This window comes from Cyprinodon variegatus, unplaced genomic scaffold (assembly GCF_000732505.1).
Source record: "Cyprinodon variegatus isolate N-32 unplaced genomic scaffold, C_variegatus-1.0 Scaffold932, whole genome shotgun sequence".
Taxonomy (NCBI): domain Eukaryota; kingdom Metazoa; phylum Chordata; class Actinopteri; order Cyprinodontiformes; family Cyprinodontidae; genus Cyprinodon; species Cyprinodon variegatus.
This window is the reverse complement of record NW_015151385.1, coordinates 278,152-297,098: the sequence shown is the minus strand read 5'-3', so window position 1 is coordinate 297,098 and position 18,947 is coordinate 278,152. Positions and strand designations below refer to the sequence as shown.

The following is an 18,947-nucleotide window of genomic DNA, read 5'->3' as shown; positions in this document are numbered from 1 at the left end:
TATATATATCTGTGTGAGATTGTAACTCTAAATTCAAGTAATTTCATATGGTTCCAAATCTTGTTCACATAAATAGACTAAAAATACTGGATTTCTCTCCATCTACCAAAGTTAGAAAAGAGACTAAAAAAAACAAGAACTTAGAGCTTGCTGTTAAAGGAAGCGGAAAAAGGATACAGCCACATTGTGAGAGAGGTGAAGAGTTGAGGAGATTGCTGAGAGGTTGGGGCAAAAACTGGGGAGGGAAAAATCAAATAAAATACATATAAAAAATGTTTTTACATTTTTATATACAGCTAAACAGCATTGTTTTTTTTAAATACCAATATGTAAAGAAATACAAAAACAACCAAACAAAAACAAGAGCAAAAGTCCCTCTGTGTCTTTAAATGAAGTTTTATCTCAACAGTCATGTGAGTCACATGACTGTTAGGCTGACAGGGTGAAGTCAGCTCACATGCCTTTTTACCATCTACAAACTAAACACACAGAGAGGGCACATGTTGCCCCCGGTAACAGGAAACATACTTACAACTTGGAAGCAGCAAGTCCAAGGATGACAAACAGGACGAGCAGCCATATGACCTGCAAATAAACAGCCAAAAGAAAATGCTTTAATGATTTCATAGTCAAATTAATCAATTGCCAAGAAAAAAGATGACATTCCTCCTAATAACTGTGGATTTGGTTAAGTTTTTTTTAATATATATATATATATATATATATATATATATATAAAATTAATGTTCTCCAAAAAATATTCAGTGGTCAGATTGGAAAGCACAATCTTACTTCCTGTTTTTTTTTTTTTCATATGAGTTGGTTGTATTCATTAGAGGAACTGAATATATCTAAGAATCCCAGTGAAGTTACAGGATTTAGCAAACAGTGAAACTAGTGTTTTGTTTTGTGTGTCACTTCTTCCGCCGCTCAGTCAACTTCCTCATCATCCATTGCTGATCTGCGGATTTTCCTGCTGCTTTATGACGTGGGTTCATGAGCGATTACAAAAGCAAACACACACAAACAAACAGGTCTTACACAGAGGGTGATGGTGAGAGGTGTGAGGTTTGGAGGCAGCAAGCAGAAGGCCACTCTCAGGTAGTTCACCATGCCATCTGCCATGCTGCAGTCGGCTGTCCTCTTCACGAAGGCGCATCGCTCTGAGGCGCTGTAGTTCATCACAAGGTCGCACTGCACGGATACACAGGTAGCTAAGTCAATGCGTCCACATGGAGGAGAAGTATAAACAATGTGCTGGTTTCATCATCGTACTGATTTATTGATTCCCTGGCAAATATTTCTAAAATTCAAAGGGCAACACTAATCTCAAACACTACAACTCTGGATCTTTACCTAAAAGCAATCTTTTGTACTGTAATCAATCATAACGTTAAAAGCGCTATTGTAAAGTTTCTAAAGTGCAAATATAACCAATAAATGAAACATATTTTTTTATCTAAAGCCCTAAGGGGAACCAGAATTTAGGGAACTGCGCTATACTTTTTCCCTCCATGAACCAAATCCTAGGTGAAGCATCAATGAATTATAATCCTGGATCAGTTTTACTTTGGTTATTTGATTTTCCATTTAGAAATAGATAACATAAAACAAGAGGTGATTCAGTTTTGGTCTTAAAATACAAACATTTAAATTGCAATACAAAGTGTTTCTCTTATTCTGTGTCAAAAAGGGATAAGAAGAGTTTTGAAAATAATTTAATTTTCATTTTCTCTTTTGATTAATAAAAAAAACAAAACTGAAATTATGTTATAATTTCAGCTAATTTCTTTTAGACAACGGAAAAAAAGTCTTGTATTTTATTTTCAATTTTTCATTATAAAAATAGCTTGTTTTGTTTTTAAAAATAAAATGACCAAAAGATACACTGGTCATCCTGGGAATTAATTTCATTTACATTAACAATAACTATGACACATTGGTAAATAAACATGTAAGGAAAAAAAAAAAAAAAAAAAAGACATTGACCATCTATGGAAACAATACTCAAAATAGTGAGTCTTTTAATGCATTCTAAATTTAAAATACTTTAAAATACTGATTTTTTTTGTTTTGTTTTTTTTTTAGCTTACTTTAACTCCCTGGCAATGAGTTTGTTAGTTGTGCAGAAGTATTTGCCCATACTTCTCTGCAGTGTTTTTTTTATTTTTTTATTTAGGCCCATTGAATAGTTCTTGTTTTTAGAAATATAAACAAGGTAAATATTATTTTATCTTAAAGTAATCAGAATATATTTTAGCCTTAACCAGATGTGTAAAAAACTAAACTAAACATTAGCTGTTTTGGCCACCATGAAATGCTGCACTGGGCTGGGAGTCCTTCTTACCATATTAATACTAGCAATGGTCAAATATAACTAATAAAGATTGTTTAATACATTTAAATTTGAAAAAACTAAAAGAAACTGAGCAGTTTAGAAAATAAACTAGGACCATATAACTTTAATATAAACATTGACTCAGCTTCCTTTAAAATGTGTAACTAAAATACAATTATTATTATTATGGCCCTGATGGACCTTTCTGAGAAAAAAAAAAGAAATTAGGGATGATTCTAAGAGGAAAAAGCATCATAAATGAGAAATTAAAGACTTGCAGTTTTATTTATTTCAATCTAGAATTGGCTTCCATTTTTTTTCTCTTGAACATTTTTCATTTAATCTCTTTGCAATCAGTAAAACCAACAAAAAGCAACAGTATTTTCCTGCAATGAGAATCTTTCTTAAACTTTTTTGCTCTTTTTATTATTTTAAAAATCTTATATGCTTTTATTGCCTAGTCACTCACATACTTTTGGGATTTAAAGGGTATTTCTATTATATGTAAATCTATGACAGTCTGCTCATTCATAACTCAACATGTCCGAATAAGCAAGTGAAGGACCTCCTTCCTCCCTGAAACCTCATACTAATGTTAACTCTTACTGCAGATTGTTTACTATAGGAAATAAGCCAGGATTTCTGACCCACCTCGTCACTCGTACTTTCAGACATCATGGCTAACAGGGTCGGTCCTGCTATTCCAACACCGGGCTGGTTAGTGAGACTCCTGCAGTCTGAGACAAGCAGCTGGCCGATCAACACCAAGGCAGGAAACCATTGACAGCCGTAAGGATCCACAGTTTATCCTGGAACCGCGTCCATGCTGCTATCGCTGCGGTAACAGGACTCTGCCCTTGGCTCCTGGAGGCCTCCCAGCTGCTGACCTGACTGCTTTAATTAAACCACGGGCCTACGAGAATGAAAATAAACATCACGACGTTGTAGCGGGTGTTGTTTACCTGCCTGCTGCCCTCCTCTACCAACCTGACAATTTTCTATTGCACCTTTTCCTGAAGCTCCGCCCATTGATAAAAAAAAAAAAAAAAAGAAGAAAAAAGTGACCCGTGAAGCGTTTAAGACCTCTCGAAAACAGAGATTTGAAGCTCCGCCCATTGGTTAAAAAAACGGACCCGTGATGCGTTTAAAGACTTCTCTAAAACACAGATTCAAAGGTCCAAAGCAACACTAAGCGGAAGAACATTTCCCAACCAGGGGTTATACACTATAATGTTATTCCGCAGTCATGAATTTCAAAATAATTTTAAGGAACACCTTTAGGAGTTTTAAAGCGGAAATAATTGGTTGGAGTTTTGATTTCTCAATCCTGAATGAAAGTTTGAAATTCCAAGTTTATTTCGATCGCTCTTAATTATATATATATATATATGTTAGGCCAAATCTAAGTTAGCCTACACTCATGACTCCATTTTCTATTTGAAATTGAGTCTTTTTTTAAATTGAAAAACTAATTTAAAAATGTCACTGAAATTACATTAATAGATTAACAAAGTAAAAATAATAACTCTTTTTTTTGATAACTTTTTTTTTAACAAATAAAGGTAAACAGCTTAACCATTCTAAAGCGATGGATGGATCCTATTTAAAATAAAGACTATGATTTTATGATTTCTCTAGAATGGCATTTATGCAGGTTTTTCTAATGTATATCTAAAACTTTTCTATAGAAAATGAATATATATATATATATATATATATATATATATATATATATATATATATATATAAATAAAACATTATTTTAAGGACTCATTTAACAAACAAACAAAAAATACCATTTTGGTTAATTATTCTTTACAAACGTTTATTCAAAACATAAACTTGTTTAACTTTAGTAATCTCTGATAACATGCTTGATGTTCACTCTTTAGCAGAACATACTTTGATAGTGTTAAAGAAATATAAACTGATTTATTAACAGTCAACATATCCTTTTTTAAAAAACAGAAGTAGAGAACCTTCTCTGAATCAGTCTTTCCTCTATTGCATGTGTTATCTAAACTTTGCCTTTTCAATAAATGTTAATTGAGTAGGACCATGAAAGACAAGCCTGTAACTATCTAAGTCATATCATTTAAATGGGAAATATCCAAGCATTATTAAAGAACAACAGAAATGTTTCTCATCTAGAACATAATACCTTTGCCTTAATAAAAAAAGCATGATTTTCTGTATTGAAGAAACATCGGCTCTTTTATCTGAAAACAATCAAATTCAATAATATGGATTACATCAGATCAAAGCAGAAGTTCATCAGGATCCAAAGGCTGCTCAGTTTTGAATCAGCTGATAAATCAGATATAAACCAGTGAAGCATCTTGGGATGAAGTGCTGGAATCATAGCAGCCTCTCTTCTGTTTAGATGCAACAAGACATAGATCCTGTTCGCACCATCTGATGAAACAAAATAGAAACATATTAAATAAATATACAATGTGTGCTTCCTTTTTTGAGAGGTTTAAAAATGTTTTTTTTAATCAACCAATTTCATTTTTGTGTTTTTCCAACCTGAGAGCTGCATAGGTGTCCTGTGGGGTGGCCTCTTTCCAGCTTGCATGGTCTATGAGAAGTGCACCTGGAAACAGGAGATTTAAGGACTAAAGCACTGATCTCAAACTTGTTAACCTATTAACAATGGTAAACAATTGTGTGAAAAGACAGGACTGTACAGTCACTAGTAGAAACTTGCAAGTTTCCATAAATTTGTATTTATTTATTTATTTCAAAGGGACAATGCATTTACATAGTATACATACATATTTGCAGATATACTTAAAAAATACAGGATTATAGCAAATACTGAATTCTTTCTGGTTTAGATCAAAGCATATCCAAGAAAGAGAATGTGATAGTCATAGACTAGAATAGAATACCATAAAAAAATCTGTAGTAAGATTTTTGAATTAATTAATTTAATCAAAGTGATGTTCGGCAGTTTTTTATAAAGAACAGTTCGTAGATTCATTCTGAAATGAACACAGCTAGTAAAGACTTGTGGTAGAAAGCTGAGTCTACAAGGCACTAACTGAGGAGGCTATATCCATATAAACACCCCAGTGTTTAGTCTTTTATTTAAAAAAAAAAAAAAAAAACTGATGTTTTTTATTTTCATTATGCACAATTTTTCTTTAACAAGTAATAGAATAAATTAAATTTATTTGATTGTATTATGAATGGTTTAGCATTGCCCTGTAACTGTTGCATATCTAAGCACCCACCTGCATAAATACGAGCCAGGCTGTATGCCAGATCTCTGGCTGCCAGTTCCAGGTAACTGGGTGATCTGGAAGCTGCTAACTGGACAAACTGCTCCAGTTCAGACAAAGCACCTGCAACTGCTTTCACAGCCGGGGCCAGGGAGGAAACTCCTGAAGCACCTGTGAGCAGTGACTGCAGAATAACACAGACAGCTGTTAGCCCTGCTTCCAGTAAATGACTTTGACCTACAGGAACTGCTCCCCGCTCCGTACCTTGACATGTTCAAAGTAAGCATGCAGAACCATTCCTGAACTACGAGCTGCGCAGCGCAGCACATCCAGAGAGAGAACGTTTGTTGTTCCTTCCCATATACTCAACACCTATAAGAGAAACAATATGTGGGTTTATAGCACCATTAAACCACAGAAGAGTTTTGTTGGCAGTAACACTACCTGTGCATCACGGAGTATTCCAGGCAGCCCAGTATCTTCGATGTATCCCTGTCCACCGAAGCTTTCCAGACCCTCAGACACAACAGTAACAGCCTGAGAGAAACACAGTCGGTCAGATACTCTGCTAACCCCATCAAAAATGACTTTTATGTTGGCAGAAGCAGCGCGCCTGTTTTCCGGTGTACAGTTTAACCACAGGAGTGAGCAAACGAAGGAGGTGCACATCGAGCTGGGTGGCCAGGCCGCTCTCCTCTCGACCCAGCAGACGACACACTTCCATCACCAGAAGGAAAGCTGCACGTGTCTCCACCTGTCCAAAGCAGGCAGAATTTCAGAGTTTGATTTGTTCATTTGTGTTCTGCCAAGATGTTCACACCCCCTAAACCTGAAGCCACTTTATCAATTTACATCTTTATTTCATCTATTTATTTATTTTTTTTCACATCCAAATCTGAGTAGAGTGGAAAGAAAATTAAACTGTCCTCTTTAACTTTGATGACATGTAACTTCTAACTCTACCCACAGCCAAGAGGACACAGCAAACATATGGAAGAGCGTGCTCATGTTAGATTAGAGTAAAACTGGAACTTTCTAGTCCACAAACTAGAGGCCATGTTTGACAAAAACACACCTATGATGAGACATGGTGGTGGCAGAATCATGCTGTGGGCCTGTTCTTTTCCAGTAAGACAGACAACCCTCACTTCCATGAGCACAAATACTCTCAACATAAGGTTTGAGCTACATTGAATTGGTTTAGAGAGCCATTCCTGCCTTGTAACTTATCAGGTAAATATTTCATATTCCACCATTTATAAAAATCATGATTTGTTCTACATGCTTTTTTAATGATTAAAGAAAGGCAAATTGTTTTTTTTTTATTTATGGAAAATGAAAGTTGGCAGAAATTGCCTAAAGCACAGAAAGACAGGCAAAATATTTTTTTATCAAGTGCTCTATATTTAAAGACCTAGCTGAGTTTGTTATCAATTTGGCAGTGTATTAAGAGCTATTGTGAATGTCTCTAGGATCTACAAACCTCTGTTTTAAAGCAAAGCTTAGACCTAAGTACTATAAAATATTATCCCTTATTGAGAACTGTAGATTCACAGATGCAAGTCAATCTGAATCTGAAAAAATATTCTAGATGTACAAATCTGTCAGAGACAAACATCAAATGCATTTCTTTAGTAAATGCAGTGAGGATAGTTCTACAGAACATTGGAATAAAAGGAATTAATGCATTTTTAAGCAGAACTTTTCAATTTTTAATTGTTTGTGTCGGGTGTCAAAAAAAGAAATATAATTTTTGTATTCAATTTGGAAACTTATAAAACGAGAGAGGGTTTAAGGGGTGTTAATACTTATGCAAAATACTGTACACTTCTGCTAGCTTACCTCCATTCTTGCAAGGGTCTGCATATGCAGCGGGTGGTCTTTCAGAAGCTTTCCAAAGGCAGTACGTCGGGTAGCATAGTCACGGGCCAACTGGAGCACTCTGACAGCAGAGACATTTTTATTAGCTTACAGGGGAAAGGGCTCCACAGAGTCCGAGCAGAGAACAGGGGAAGTATTATGATGGGGGATCCTACCTTCTCATAGCAGCAGCTGCAGAGACACTGTTGTGAATCCTGGTTATTGTCAGCATATTAGCTATGGAGGCCACGCCTCTGCCTTCTTCTGAGAGCTGATGATGAAGGGAGAATATCTGGATCAGACAGAGTAAAGCAGCGCTACTACCCGAGGCACTGCGTTAGAAATTGAGCATTAAGTTTGATGGAATGGAGCGGAAAACAGGGCACTTAGCCTGAAAATCAAAATTTATGTACAATCCAGATGTTCATGATTTAGTTCCTGCTACTCTCAGTACAAATATTTCAGCTTAACTCAAGATAAAAGTCTACCTTGGGGCCAAACTATAGAAAAATTTAGCAAATTTGAGCTGCCTATTTCTTTTACTGAACAAATCCAAAGCCCAGGGAGATTAAATGAAACCATCGGGTCCAGTCAAGAAAGAACGGTGACATCCCGGTTTACTGTTTTATAGATTTCACAATTATCCTTTAAGTGCACATTATCTCAAAACTAGTTTAACTGGTTAAAAACAACAAATTACCTAAAAATAAATATATTTGAAAATATGGTCTGAATGAAAACCAGTTTTCAATAAAAGCTACTCTAATCGCTGCAAAACATAAATGTCTACAGCAGCTTTTAGTTAAGTTGATGGAAGATTTTGGATTAATCTCTCTTCACACAGAATATTTCCCCATTGTCTGGCATTGTACCAATGCCTCCTTTATGACAACAATTATTGCAGATATTTGTCTGTCTGTTTGTGAATGACTTTTAGAAGTACTAAAAAAGTGAATCTGCAGCCGCAAACTGCAGAAAATCCCTTTGCACATTATAGATGTTTACCTTTGCATATACTTTACCCACGCATTTGCGCAGTTTGGTTGTTAGAATATGATCTGCATATTGATGAAGGCACACACAAAAGCAGGTTTGCATATGCTGTCTGTTGAATTGGAAATTCATATCACTTTGTAACTTCTTTGAAGATCTGCTCTTGAAACCCTCTGAAGTTCAGGCCTTAAAGCAGTTTTTACTCAGATGGGCTGTTTTCAGTTTGTTTACTAATCATAATCTAGAACCAGACAGACTGTGAAACATCCTGTGGATTGAGAAATTTCTACAGACACAGACATAAATAACTTCATCAGGAGGTTGTTGGCTAAAATAATGCACTAAAAAGCTGTCTTTTCCATTTGCTATTGATGTTAAGGTGACAGATAAAGTGTTTAGCCTTTGTTTAGCCTTCTTATGGTCAATAGTTCACGCGGCCGCTCTTTTATCACGAAGAATTCCCCTAATTGCGCAGCATATGCATAAATTATGTTGCTTCATCAGTATTTAGTGTATATTCTGTGTCAGAAAGAGTTGGTAGTAAAAAGCAACGATGCTTTACATGTCACTGACTCTATATGCAGGCAGGCCATCCAGGAGCAGCTCAGCAGTCGGCATCTGTCGTGTTCCCAACTTGTCCTTCAGTCTCTGGACTTCAATGCCCCTCAGTCGGCCATCTTCTCCTCGACTCACCTCCGCGTAAAAAAGTGACAAACCCCTGCTGCCCTGCAGAAAGCGACAAGCTCAGCTAGACATGTCACACATTCCCTGAATGCCTTGGAAGCAGTTAAAGACCAACATAGAGGAGTACCATTGTTGTTGCTCCCGATCTGTCCTGAACTCTCGCCAAGGTGAGAGTCATGTCTGCATCTGTGGCTGAAGTGAACCACTTAAAGCCATGTAGTCTATAGGACCCGTCCGTTTGGGGCACAGCCACTGTTTCTGTGCCAGTGCCTTAAGATAAGCACAAGCTCAGTATAGTCAGTAAATTTATATATCTTATAAATATGCTGCTACAGAGTTAACTCTTATTAAACATATAGAGGGACCAAAGTTTTCTGAGTCCGTTCTTCCCCTCAAGATTGAAGGCTGCACTGATTTACGCCACTTAAATGCATGTCTACTGACCCACATCAGATCCTCCTTGTCTCTCAGTCATCCACTGTCCAGACGTCCAGAAACGCTCAGGCTGGCGGCTGGTCAAGCGACTGAACGCTTCTTCCACTGGCGGTGAAACACCTACAGACTTCATTCACATAAGAACAAAGGCTCTTACAGATCCATGCTGCCAAATACATAATATAACTAACACATTTGAAGAGAAAAAAACAACAATAATTGGATCATATATATGCTAAAATTAATGTTGTTTGGATGTGAGAATTCATCTCTGAAATCATAAAGTCATGTTATTGATTTTATTCAAATTTAAATGAAGCTTGACAATAAACCTTTTTTTTTTGCTAAGAAACCTTGGCATACAAATATCTCTATGCAAGTAATTTGGAAAGGATTAAGAAATTAAAACAAGCACATTGTTAGAGATCCATGCAGAGATATTCATAAGACCTTTCTTTAGATTTTGTCACATTACAATCAATAATGCTTTTTCTTATTTTAATGTGGGTTTATTTATTGGCATATAATTGTGACGTAATAGAAAATTGACAGAGATCTTTCAAAGTTTTTTTCATAGTGAAAAACTGAATAACTTCAAGAGATTTGAATAATTAGCAAAGTGCAGGGAACAGATGTTTTCACAGATAATCATAAAGTACTGAGTTGTAAATTAATCACAAACTAAAGAAAAGGTCAACAAATTTAGTTTTAAACGTTTACAAAAGATTTGTTGATTTTAGACATTACAATTTTAAACTTACTTGGATGACCTTTGCAGCTCCGTCTGTCATGGCGAGAGGACAGGTGTAGAGACCAGATGAGGGGGAGAAAATGTACAGCTTGCTCATCTGGTAAACACGACTGGAACAAACACACAAATATATACTCAACCAGACATCGACTAGATTAAGTTATTAAACTGAGGTAGAAAAAGAAAGAGGACGGCTTACCTCCACTCCCTGAATGACTTGTCGTAGCCGATGGCAACCAGTCCCTCCTGCGCTGAGAGGTCTTTGAGGCGTTTCCAGGCTGCAGAGGTCACGATATGGTCTACTCTCCGACCCCAAGGATCAAAATGCACAAGTCGAGGAGGATTGAGTTCACACTCTCTACCCAGAATGTCTATTTCCTTTGCCACACGTTCTCCGAATGCATTCAAGTCAGACAAGATGGCCTGAGAACTAGACTAAACACAAGGAATTAATTAGAGATGGTAGTTCAAGTCCAGATTATTTAGTTAAAATCTGTTCAAAAACTTTGGAGTATTTGATTAAGAAACAAAGATCAACAAATTCTTTTCTCCAGCTAAATAGCATAATAAACAGTCATGTTAAGTAGAGTGATTCTTGCTCAGAATACCTCCTGTGGCAGATGTCGCTTTAGGTATCCTCTAAGCAAAGCGTCCTCCAGGAATGGATTCTTCAGGACTGGCTGGTCCTGAAAGAAAGATCCCACCCTAGCCCTGCTGAATGGCATACTACCTGCTGCCTCCCACTGATGGTCCTCATCAGATTTTCTTGCCCCAGACTCAGCTGCACTTGCTGATCTGATGTGGATGAGCGGTCGAGGAACGCCACACCACAGCCTGCAGCAGCTGCTGCCAGCTACGCGTCTGCTGAGGATGGCTGAGGACACCGCCATGGCGTCAGGATCTGTCTGTTCACAGAATCAATAAGTTATATAATCTTACATTGTTACACGCCAAGCATCCTATGATGTGCAAACTTACCTAAACCTAAATGATAAAAACCTTTTTATTATAGCTTTGAGCTTTATGAATGGCAATTTTCGGATGAAAAGTTACTTTTTAGCTTCACCTTAATGTCATGCACTCTTGACTTGCATATTTTTAAGAAACTTTGCCTCTGAATTTCATCATGTTCACATTCCAATGAAGCAGGGAGTTACTCATTTCTACAATTAAACTAACTGATTGATGAAACAATAAGGTTAAAAAAAAGTTTCTGTTAAGATTGTGATAGAGGTGATATAGTTAAACCACCAAATACTTAAAAAGACGCACCTCCCCCCCACCTACACTGAATGTTAAAAGGTCTTTATCAGGGGTGTCTACAAACTCGAATGGTGTTGCATCCCTTTGTCGTATAAAGGATCATCTCAGCTTTGCCTCAAATTGCCTCAAAAGTTGAGATGTCACAGGAAAGCAGGAGAAAAATGTAGAAATTGATTTATTTTAATTGAGTTTAAACTTGAAACATTTCACATCTTACTTCTCTTATCCTAATTTAATTATCACTCAATATCAACATTTAGAACATAAGCTTGAACTGCATTGATGATAAAACTGAACAGTCATAGCTCCTTCAAAAGAGAAATTAAAATACCGTAGCAGCTTGTGTTACATTAATCGCTGTTAAATAATTAATACAGACCTGTAAGAAGACTAGCCTCTACACAGGTAAATAGACAGGACTTTCGCAAATTTTAATCACTCAATTTGCTTTTCTTTATTAATTTTCTCATACTAAATAAAGTCTGCATGAAATCTGAAAGCAGAAGTCAACATCCCTGCTTTATAACAGCTTAATCATTTTATTAGATATAAATCAACCACCTCTGGTTTCTCAATTTAATTATATTAAAAAATATATTTCTATTAAATATATATTTTCACTTTCATTAATTTTATTACTAGCCTTAAATGACTTCTGTACCATGTGATCTTGGCATGCCTTTAAATGTATTTGTTGTTTATTTTACATCTTTTGTTTACAACTTTAAACAAAGAGACAAAAGTAGGCATTTCGTTTTCTATTCTGATACAAAAAATGAGCTTTAATTTGGATTTATTGTGATTTTACAGAAAGTAAACAAGAGGCACAGAGACGGTCGGTCACGGATGTAGATCAAAGTTCATTTGACTCTATTTGCATGTTTATACACATCTTTGATGCACTAATCTGCAGTTATTCCTGTTTTACCAACAATCTGATTGTTAATCTGACTAATAATATCCGGTTATTCTTTAATTGCTGCTTGCTTTTGCAGTTTAACAATAAAAAACATAAAGCGAGTAAAAAGGAGCGTTTTAATGTAGCTGATTATACATAGTTAAGTAGTTTAGCTACAAGCAAGTTAGAATTGTTATTTAATAAAACACAGGAGCGGTTTTAGGTCTAGTTTAGAAGATTATTCGATCTAAACAACGAGCAAATATCCTTACCCAGAGCAGCGCAGCAGCAGCAAACGACAACAAATTTCGCCTTCAAAATAAAAGTCGGAAATGGTGATTTGATGTTGAAAATCCTGAATGTTTTCCTCATTTTTTATATTTAGCTTTGGCTATACGTTAAGTTTGCATCCCATGAGTGGGGAGGCTTTTTGACGCCAACACACTGTTTTAAAATGGAAATGCTTCTAAAGCAATGAGGGTTAGTTTACTTTCAGACCACAGTGAGTTTTGTGTATAGACAAGAAGTCAAATTTAGATATTTTCTGCTTACAAATATTATTTATTTTACAAATAAATGAAAAAAATGTAAGCAAATTATTCCAGTTCTGCTGTGTCAACTACTTCTTTGGTAAACTTTAAACAGGACTTCTTATGTCTTTGTATCCCACCAGAGAGGCCAGGTGTGAGGTGACCTATCTCTGATTGGCTTTTTTTTTATCTGATTCATTCTCCCCTTAATGATCAAATTGGTTTAGATGAGCAGACATGTGGTTTAGTCACACGCCTGTTTTCCAACTTTGGATGATTGGTTTAAAACAGGACTGCAAGATGTTTGTAACCTAACCCTGCTTTTACGTTTATTCCTTTTGCTGTTCCTTAAAACCATCCTTTGTCTTTTACATTTGTTTCCCAATATTCATTAACAAACATCTGGATCCTTTAATAGAACAGCTGTATTTAGATTTGTGATACTCTTCCAGATTTTGTTTTGTAGAATACCTTGCAGTTTCAAGGACATTAGGATCAGATCAGTGAAAACCACTTACTGAGTTGGGTTTCCTGCTGTTTTGGTTTTGTTTTTCTTTAATCCACAAATGGCTTTTCATTCAGCATTATGTGAAAGGGCTTGTGCTGAAGAAACAAAATGTTTTAATAGCTGGTCTGGATTATTCTGGTTTTATTACACAAATCTTTAAATCAGTTTGGGATGTGTATTTAACAAAATTCTCAAACCCCTTTAAAGCTTTATTTGGATTCTAATCCAAACACAGTTCATGTAGTTTGGTCATGGTCTAACTCAAGAATACCATCCTACATGCAGCCCAACCAAGAGAGAAGTTTGAATTACAAAAGCATTAAATTAAAACTGAAGGTGATAAGAAGTTCTGTAGTCCAGCAGCAGTCATTTTTCTTAGGAAACTGATTAGAAGTGAAAGAAATGCATTTATCCCCCCATACTCATTTTTTCCCCCATGGCTTTCCATACGAATTTAAATCAAGAGCTTTTCATATTGATTTGTTAAGGATTAATTCCTTTTTATTTCACTGTTTTAAATAACTGTTACATCTGTTCATTTCTATATCTGTTCACTCTTGTGTGGGTCAGCAAAAATGGTATGGTGGCCAGAGTGACTCCAGCATCATCTTATGTGGCAACACTTTAGGCTGGGTTGCTTTGGGAGGGAGACATGCTGACTGACCTTTAGATAAAAAGGGAAAGGGTGCAAACTCTTTGCTTTTTCAGTGGGGCTTTTTCAGCCCGATAGATGGTAAGATCTTCCTCTGTAATTTGTGCTTGTATCAATGATTTGTGAAACATTACTGGAATAAGCTGGTGAAGATTCTCTGTCATCCAGGTCAGTCATTCCGAAAAAGTAAAAAAAAAAAACAATCCACTGGAACTAATTTCCAAGTTTGAAGACGTTCCCATCCAGGAAGCTTTTACTGGATGGGAATGTCTTAAAAATAGGAAACAAAGTCCAGTGGGTCTTTTTTTTTTTTTGTTTACCGGTAACTTTTTTGGAATAAATACTGTTAATACTTAACTGTGTATCCTCCTTTGTGTACTTTGAGAGATTACCTTCATTGGATTTGGACAAGATAAAAATTGGGTTCTACAACAACAGGTTGATTCAATAAAGACAGTCAAGTGCATTGCATTGCATTTTATTTAGGGGCATCAGAATAGAAGGAGCTGAAAACAAATCAATGACCAACTTCTCAAAACGTGTGTCAATTTTTTTCTAACACCATCTGATAAAACTGCTTTGTGCTACAATATACAGAATGTATGGTCGGAAACAAAATATAATGCAATAAAATGTATAACAATGGCAACATTACATAAAGGTGGAAGTCAGGGGTAAGCTGCTAAAAAAAACAAAATGATGCATCGAACACAGGGAGATAAAAGTGAAATGATCTGGGACCGGTTTTATTGTTGTAAGTAAAGTTGGTCAAAAATACACAAACACTTGTTTCGATTAGACTGAAAAGGCATGCACCGTTTAATAAAACATCTCCATGACATCTTAAAAATCTTTTCAAAATGAAGAACACAGCCACTAAATAATAAACAGACATTTAGCTTTTTGCTTAAAAAGGAACAAAGAACAATCAAAAGGGAGAATGTAGAAGCTCTGAAGGAACATTTCCACTGATAAAAACCAAGCTGGTAGTTCTTCTTGGTGGATGTAACATCTCACGCTTTAACTTGGTTTGCTAACCAGGATGAACAATTATAACCAGAGACGCTGATGCTTGTCTTAGTGTATAAAAATAAAAGTTATTGTATAGAGAAGGGATTTTTTGGACTTGCTGTGCAGCAACTTACAGTTTGTAACACCCACCTGATGGATGACCAAATGAAAAACAAGTGTAGCTTATAACGCGGCTGCACATATAAAAACCATTAACCTTCACACTTTACGATGTTAAGCGGTAATAACATCTTTTAAACCGATAGACACAGTCTATAAGCATATATATATATATAAAAAGGACTAAGAAAAACCACAGAGCTAACCGACAATACAGAAATCAATCAAACTTAGGTTTTAAGATGTGGAGAGATTGAGAAGTGATTACATCCCCAAATAATCTGGGATCGCTGAACAGAAGTAGCGGTCCTTGTGAGTCGAAGTTAGCAACACTCGAGTTGAATACTCTTTTTTTTTTATTACTTTTTTATTTGTTTGACCTTCTGTTATTTGGCCAATCCAGTCTTTTTTAGTCACCTTTGGTAAGGAGGTCCTCTATATATGCATCAAGTTCATCATCTGTGTTTATATCAATGTCCTGAAAATGTCAAGAAAGAAAAAGAAGAAAATACTTGAGTTTTCAACAGTAAAACTAACCAAACATGTAACGTGAGAAACAATCATGTACAACAGGCTGGCACACCATACCTCTTGCACTTTCTGTAGAAGTGCTACGATGTTGGTTCGTAGTTTTTGAAGTTTTTCATCTGCTTCCTTTAGTTTGAGCTCAGTGTTGTTGTTCTTTTCCTCCACAGCTTTGGCCCTGGCATCAGCTCTGCTCTGGTACGAGTTACACAGTGACTGGAGACCCGATTCATACTGCTGGAAATACTCTTTCTAAAGAGAGGGGGGGAAACACTTTAGTTGGGGTCAGAACCACCAGCTTGATATGAACTGTGTGTGTTTTTTTTAAAATAAAGTCCAAAATCAGATCAGGAAATCTTAAAATCATAAGCATCACATTCCAGAGTGGCTTAAATCTGTGTTTTTTTAAATTGCATATACATCTTTCTAAACAAATGTTGGTTTTCCTTAATATTCATTCTTTCAGTCTACACTGATATTTATAAATAAAGTAAGAAGGAAAGTAAGAAGGAAAAGTCACAATACTGATTGCTAAAAAATCTATTGTATGTAAATGTAATATGTGACTTTGTATATTTTGGAGGTCCTGGGTTAAATGATTTATCAGACTACAGCTTTGTCTAATTAGACATATCCATGTTTCTGATCAGTTTTTTGGAATAAAACAAGAGACTCATGCTTGTTGTATCATGTATCTCACCAAAGGAAATGCCATCAGTTCCTCGGCAGTCATGCTGTTGACATCGTCTTTGGGAATCCGAAAAGCAGGAGGGAAGAAATAACGCAGCATCGTCCTGAAACATGAACAGACATGACTGTGGATATCCTAGGAAAGGGATGTGGATTTACAACATATTTATGATTCCACATGCAATATTTTAGGCCTAGTATTATAGTATCTCGTATTTGGTGGAGCCTCCAGAATGCTTTGATAGCATTGTGGTTCTTCCTGAGGACCATAATCCATAATCCTTTTACCCCTTTTCGATCAGAACCTAATCTATACAACGAAGTAAATCTATCAACCATTTCATCGATTTCATTGAGGATAAACTAAGCCCTTCAATGATATTTTCCTTAAAAAGAGCAATTTTTTGTTTCTTTTTTGGACCCAAGGCTCATGACAGAGAACAAAAATAAATAAATAAAAAAGAAAAGAAATAATGCTGTTTTTAAATAATAATAATATAAACAAAATCCTTCCAGCTGCAGCTTTTTTTCCGCCAATGCCACCATGCAGCAGCGATTTATCTACTTAAACTTGAGACATAAAGAAAAACCTGATCCAAACCAGAGACGGGCAGTTTTTATACAGCCGAACCACAACCAGAGAGGCAGTTTGATTTTAACACGACAAATACAAAATTAAACAACAAGAAAATAAAAAAGGTAATTACTTGCCTCCACTGAAGATGTGAGATTTCCATAAAAAAATTAATAAAAATCTCCACCCTAGCTTTCAGTCTGTTAGATTTTCCGATTCAGATGAATGAATAACGATCAAATTCAGAACAACTGGAAAAGGGGAAACTATTTCCACTGGATGAAACATAAAATTTACTTTGGGTTTTAGAATTCTGAGCAGGTGGTGAAAAATATTACTAGCAGTGCAGAAAATGCGCTCTGAAGGGATGCTCATCTTTGCACACAGTGACTTGAACGAATAGATCATCCATCGCCATTTGTTGGACTGAAGAATATAGGTTGGAACATTTTTAAATATCACCCAACCTTACAGTGAAATAGCATCTAAATGGGGGGTGGTATCTTCAATCAGAGATCCTTTTACATTGACCAGTAATATTCAAATCTTAGAAGGAACTTCATTGTCCTTTAGCCCAAGTTGTTGAATATAATAAAATCTTCTTGTGTGAAAAAAAACAAACATTGTTTCTATGTGAATCAAGAGTCTCACCTCAACATGGCGACTAGGCTGTCCGTCACCTCTCTGCTGGTTCCAGGCTGAGTCGTATCGGGCTCCATGGGGGCTGAACCTTTCTCAGTCTCTTGCTGGGTGTCGGGGGTCTGAGAGTTTGGAGATGGTGGCCTCATCAACCGTACTTCATCGCTGCCTTTGAACACCCTTTAGAAAAAGCTAAAGTTATTTTCTGTGGAATAAATCAAAGTTCTTAAAATAAAAAAAGACAACATCTCACCATCTGTCTTTGGGGGTGGCCCGAGGTACATAGTCAAATTTGACTTTCCAGCGAATGCTCTGTTTATTCGCCTCCACAGCAATAACTTTACCAGTAAACCACTCCTTATTGACACGCACTTCAACCAGAAGACCCTTGTCTGTAAGAACATGACATTAGTAGGAAATTTTTTTTTTATATACTTGACAGTTTAATATACAACATCTCACCTTTCTGTGCATTTTTAGTGTCATTCTCTGGTTCCTTAGACGCGGTTTTCTCAGAGGCCTGAAACAAAAACACATTACTATTAAAGTACTAGAAATAACGGTTTACCAAGAAGACAGAGGGATGAAAATCAATAGTGCTGATTGGTCGAACCTAGCATGCAGAAGCATAAAGAAGAGTGGTAGAGGTTAAAAAACAAACATAATGTAGGGTGATCATTAAAAGAGAGAAGGTTAATCAGAGAAGACACCTGTATTAGTTGAAAAAAAAACTACTTGATTCCTAGAAATGGTGAGAAGGAAGTAGTTAGGGTGCCCTTTAAAGATACCTTCTCTTTATCCCCCTGCTGCTGTGTGGGAGCAGCTTTGGGGACAGAGGTTGGTGCAGGTGGCTGCTGCCGTGTAGGAGTGGATATTCCTTTCTTCTCAGGCTGAGTGTGTGTTTTATCCTGCAAGGTCAATAGTACAGGGGTTCTGACTGGAGACTTAGTTGACCGGTAGAAGTCTCTACAACCCATCTAATGAAGAAGAGTCCATGCCCAGACAATAAGATGTTTTGCAGATGCTTCCAGGCTCTAAACATGGAAATTTGATTGAATCTACATAAAGCCAAAGATGAGCAAAAGCTCATCATTAAGTGACATACATGTTCATGGATAATATTGGGGCTGAAACTTTTAATTGATTATTAATAATTGTTGACTAAATCAGGAACTGATTAAATAGTTATCTGGAGTATAAAGAGCCTAAAACATGCCATTCACTTCAAGAAAAAACAACTTGGAGCAGT

The 18,947-nt window shown here is 36.2% G+C and overlaps 3 protein-coding genes across 7 annotated transcripts in view; all 3 read right to left on the bottom strand.

The window, feature by feature from the left end:
• The window catches only part of slc8b1 (solute carrier family 8 (sodium/lithium/calcium exchanger), member B1), an 11,266-nt gene extending 7,822 nt beyond the window's left edge, over nt 1-3,444 (bottom strand). The window contains exons 1-5 of one of the 2 annotated variants that reach the window (XM_015398395.1): nt 3,326-3,444; nt 2,990-3,251; nt 1,042-1,194; nt 533-585; nt 178-235 (exon numbers count right to left, since the gene is read on the bottom strand). In XM_015398395.1, the coding sequence (XP_015253881.1) occupies nt 178-235; nt 533-585; nt 1,042-1,194; nt 2,990-3,016 (291 nt within the window). In that variant the 5' untranslated portion in view covers nt 3,017-3,251; nt 3,326-3,444. The remainder of the gene's footprint in view (nt 1-177; nt 236-532; nt 586-1,041; nt 1,195-2,989; nt 3,252-3,325) is intronic. The other variant, XM_015398396.1, reaches the window with a different exon arrangement.
• Nucleotides 3,445-4,163: 719 nt separating this feature from the next.
• LOC107100045 (acyl-CoA dehydrogenase family member 11-like) lies at nt 4,164-12,761 on the bottom strand. 2 transcript variants are annotated; one of them, XM_015398393.1, is made up of 15 exons: nt 12,722-12,761; nt 10,897-11,193; nt 10,488-10,723; nt 10,299-10,398; nt 9,547-9,664; nt 9,230-9,372; nt 8,992-9,144; nt 7,602-7,696; nt 7,408-7,507; nt 6,179-6,319; nt 6,010-6,102; nt 5,830-5,937; nt 5,578-5,749; nt 4,868-4,934; nt 4,164-4,753 (listed from the first exon to the last, which is right to left on the bottom strand). In XM_015398393.1, exons 2-15 carry the CDS (start codon nt 11,176-11,178, stop codon nt 4,654-4,656), a joined length of 1,908 nt encoding a protein of 635 aa, XP_015253879.1. In that variant the 5' UTR covers nt 11,179-11,193; nt 12,722-12,761; the 3' UTR covers nt 4,164-4,653. The 2 variants fall into 2 exon arrangements, with proteins under 2 accessions (XP_015253879.1, XP_015253880.1); XM_015398394.1 differs by having other exon boundaries at nt 10,897-11,189; nt 12,722-12,754.
• Nucleotides 12,762-15,629: 2,868 nt separating this feature from the next.
• Nucleotides 15,630-18,947, bottom strand: part of morc1 (MORC family CW-type zinc finger 1) — a 24,339-nt gene continuing 21,021 nt past the window's right edge. For 2 of the 3 annotated variants that reach the window (XM_015398402.1, XM_015398401.1), the window contains exons 23-29: nt 18,487-18,606; nt 18,161-18,218; nt 17,952-18,090; nt 17,711-17,878; nt 16,496-16,589; nt 15,859-16,047; nt 15,630-15,748 (exon numbers count right to left, since the gene is read on the bottom strand). In XM_015398402.1, the coding sequence (XP_015253888.1) occupies nt 15,680-15,748; nt 15,859-16,047; nt 16,496-16,589; nt 17,711-17,878; nt 17,952-18,090; nt 18,161-18,218; nt 18,487-18,606 (837 nt within the window). In that variant the 3' untranslated portion in view covers nt 15,630-15,679. The remainder of the gene's footprint in view (nt 15,749-15,858; nt 16,048-16,495; nt 16,590-17,710; nt 17,879-17,951; nt 18,091-18,160; nt 18,219-18,486; nt 18,607-18,947) is intronic. The other variant, XM_015398403.1, reaches the window with a different exon arrangement.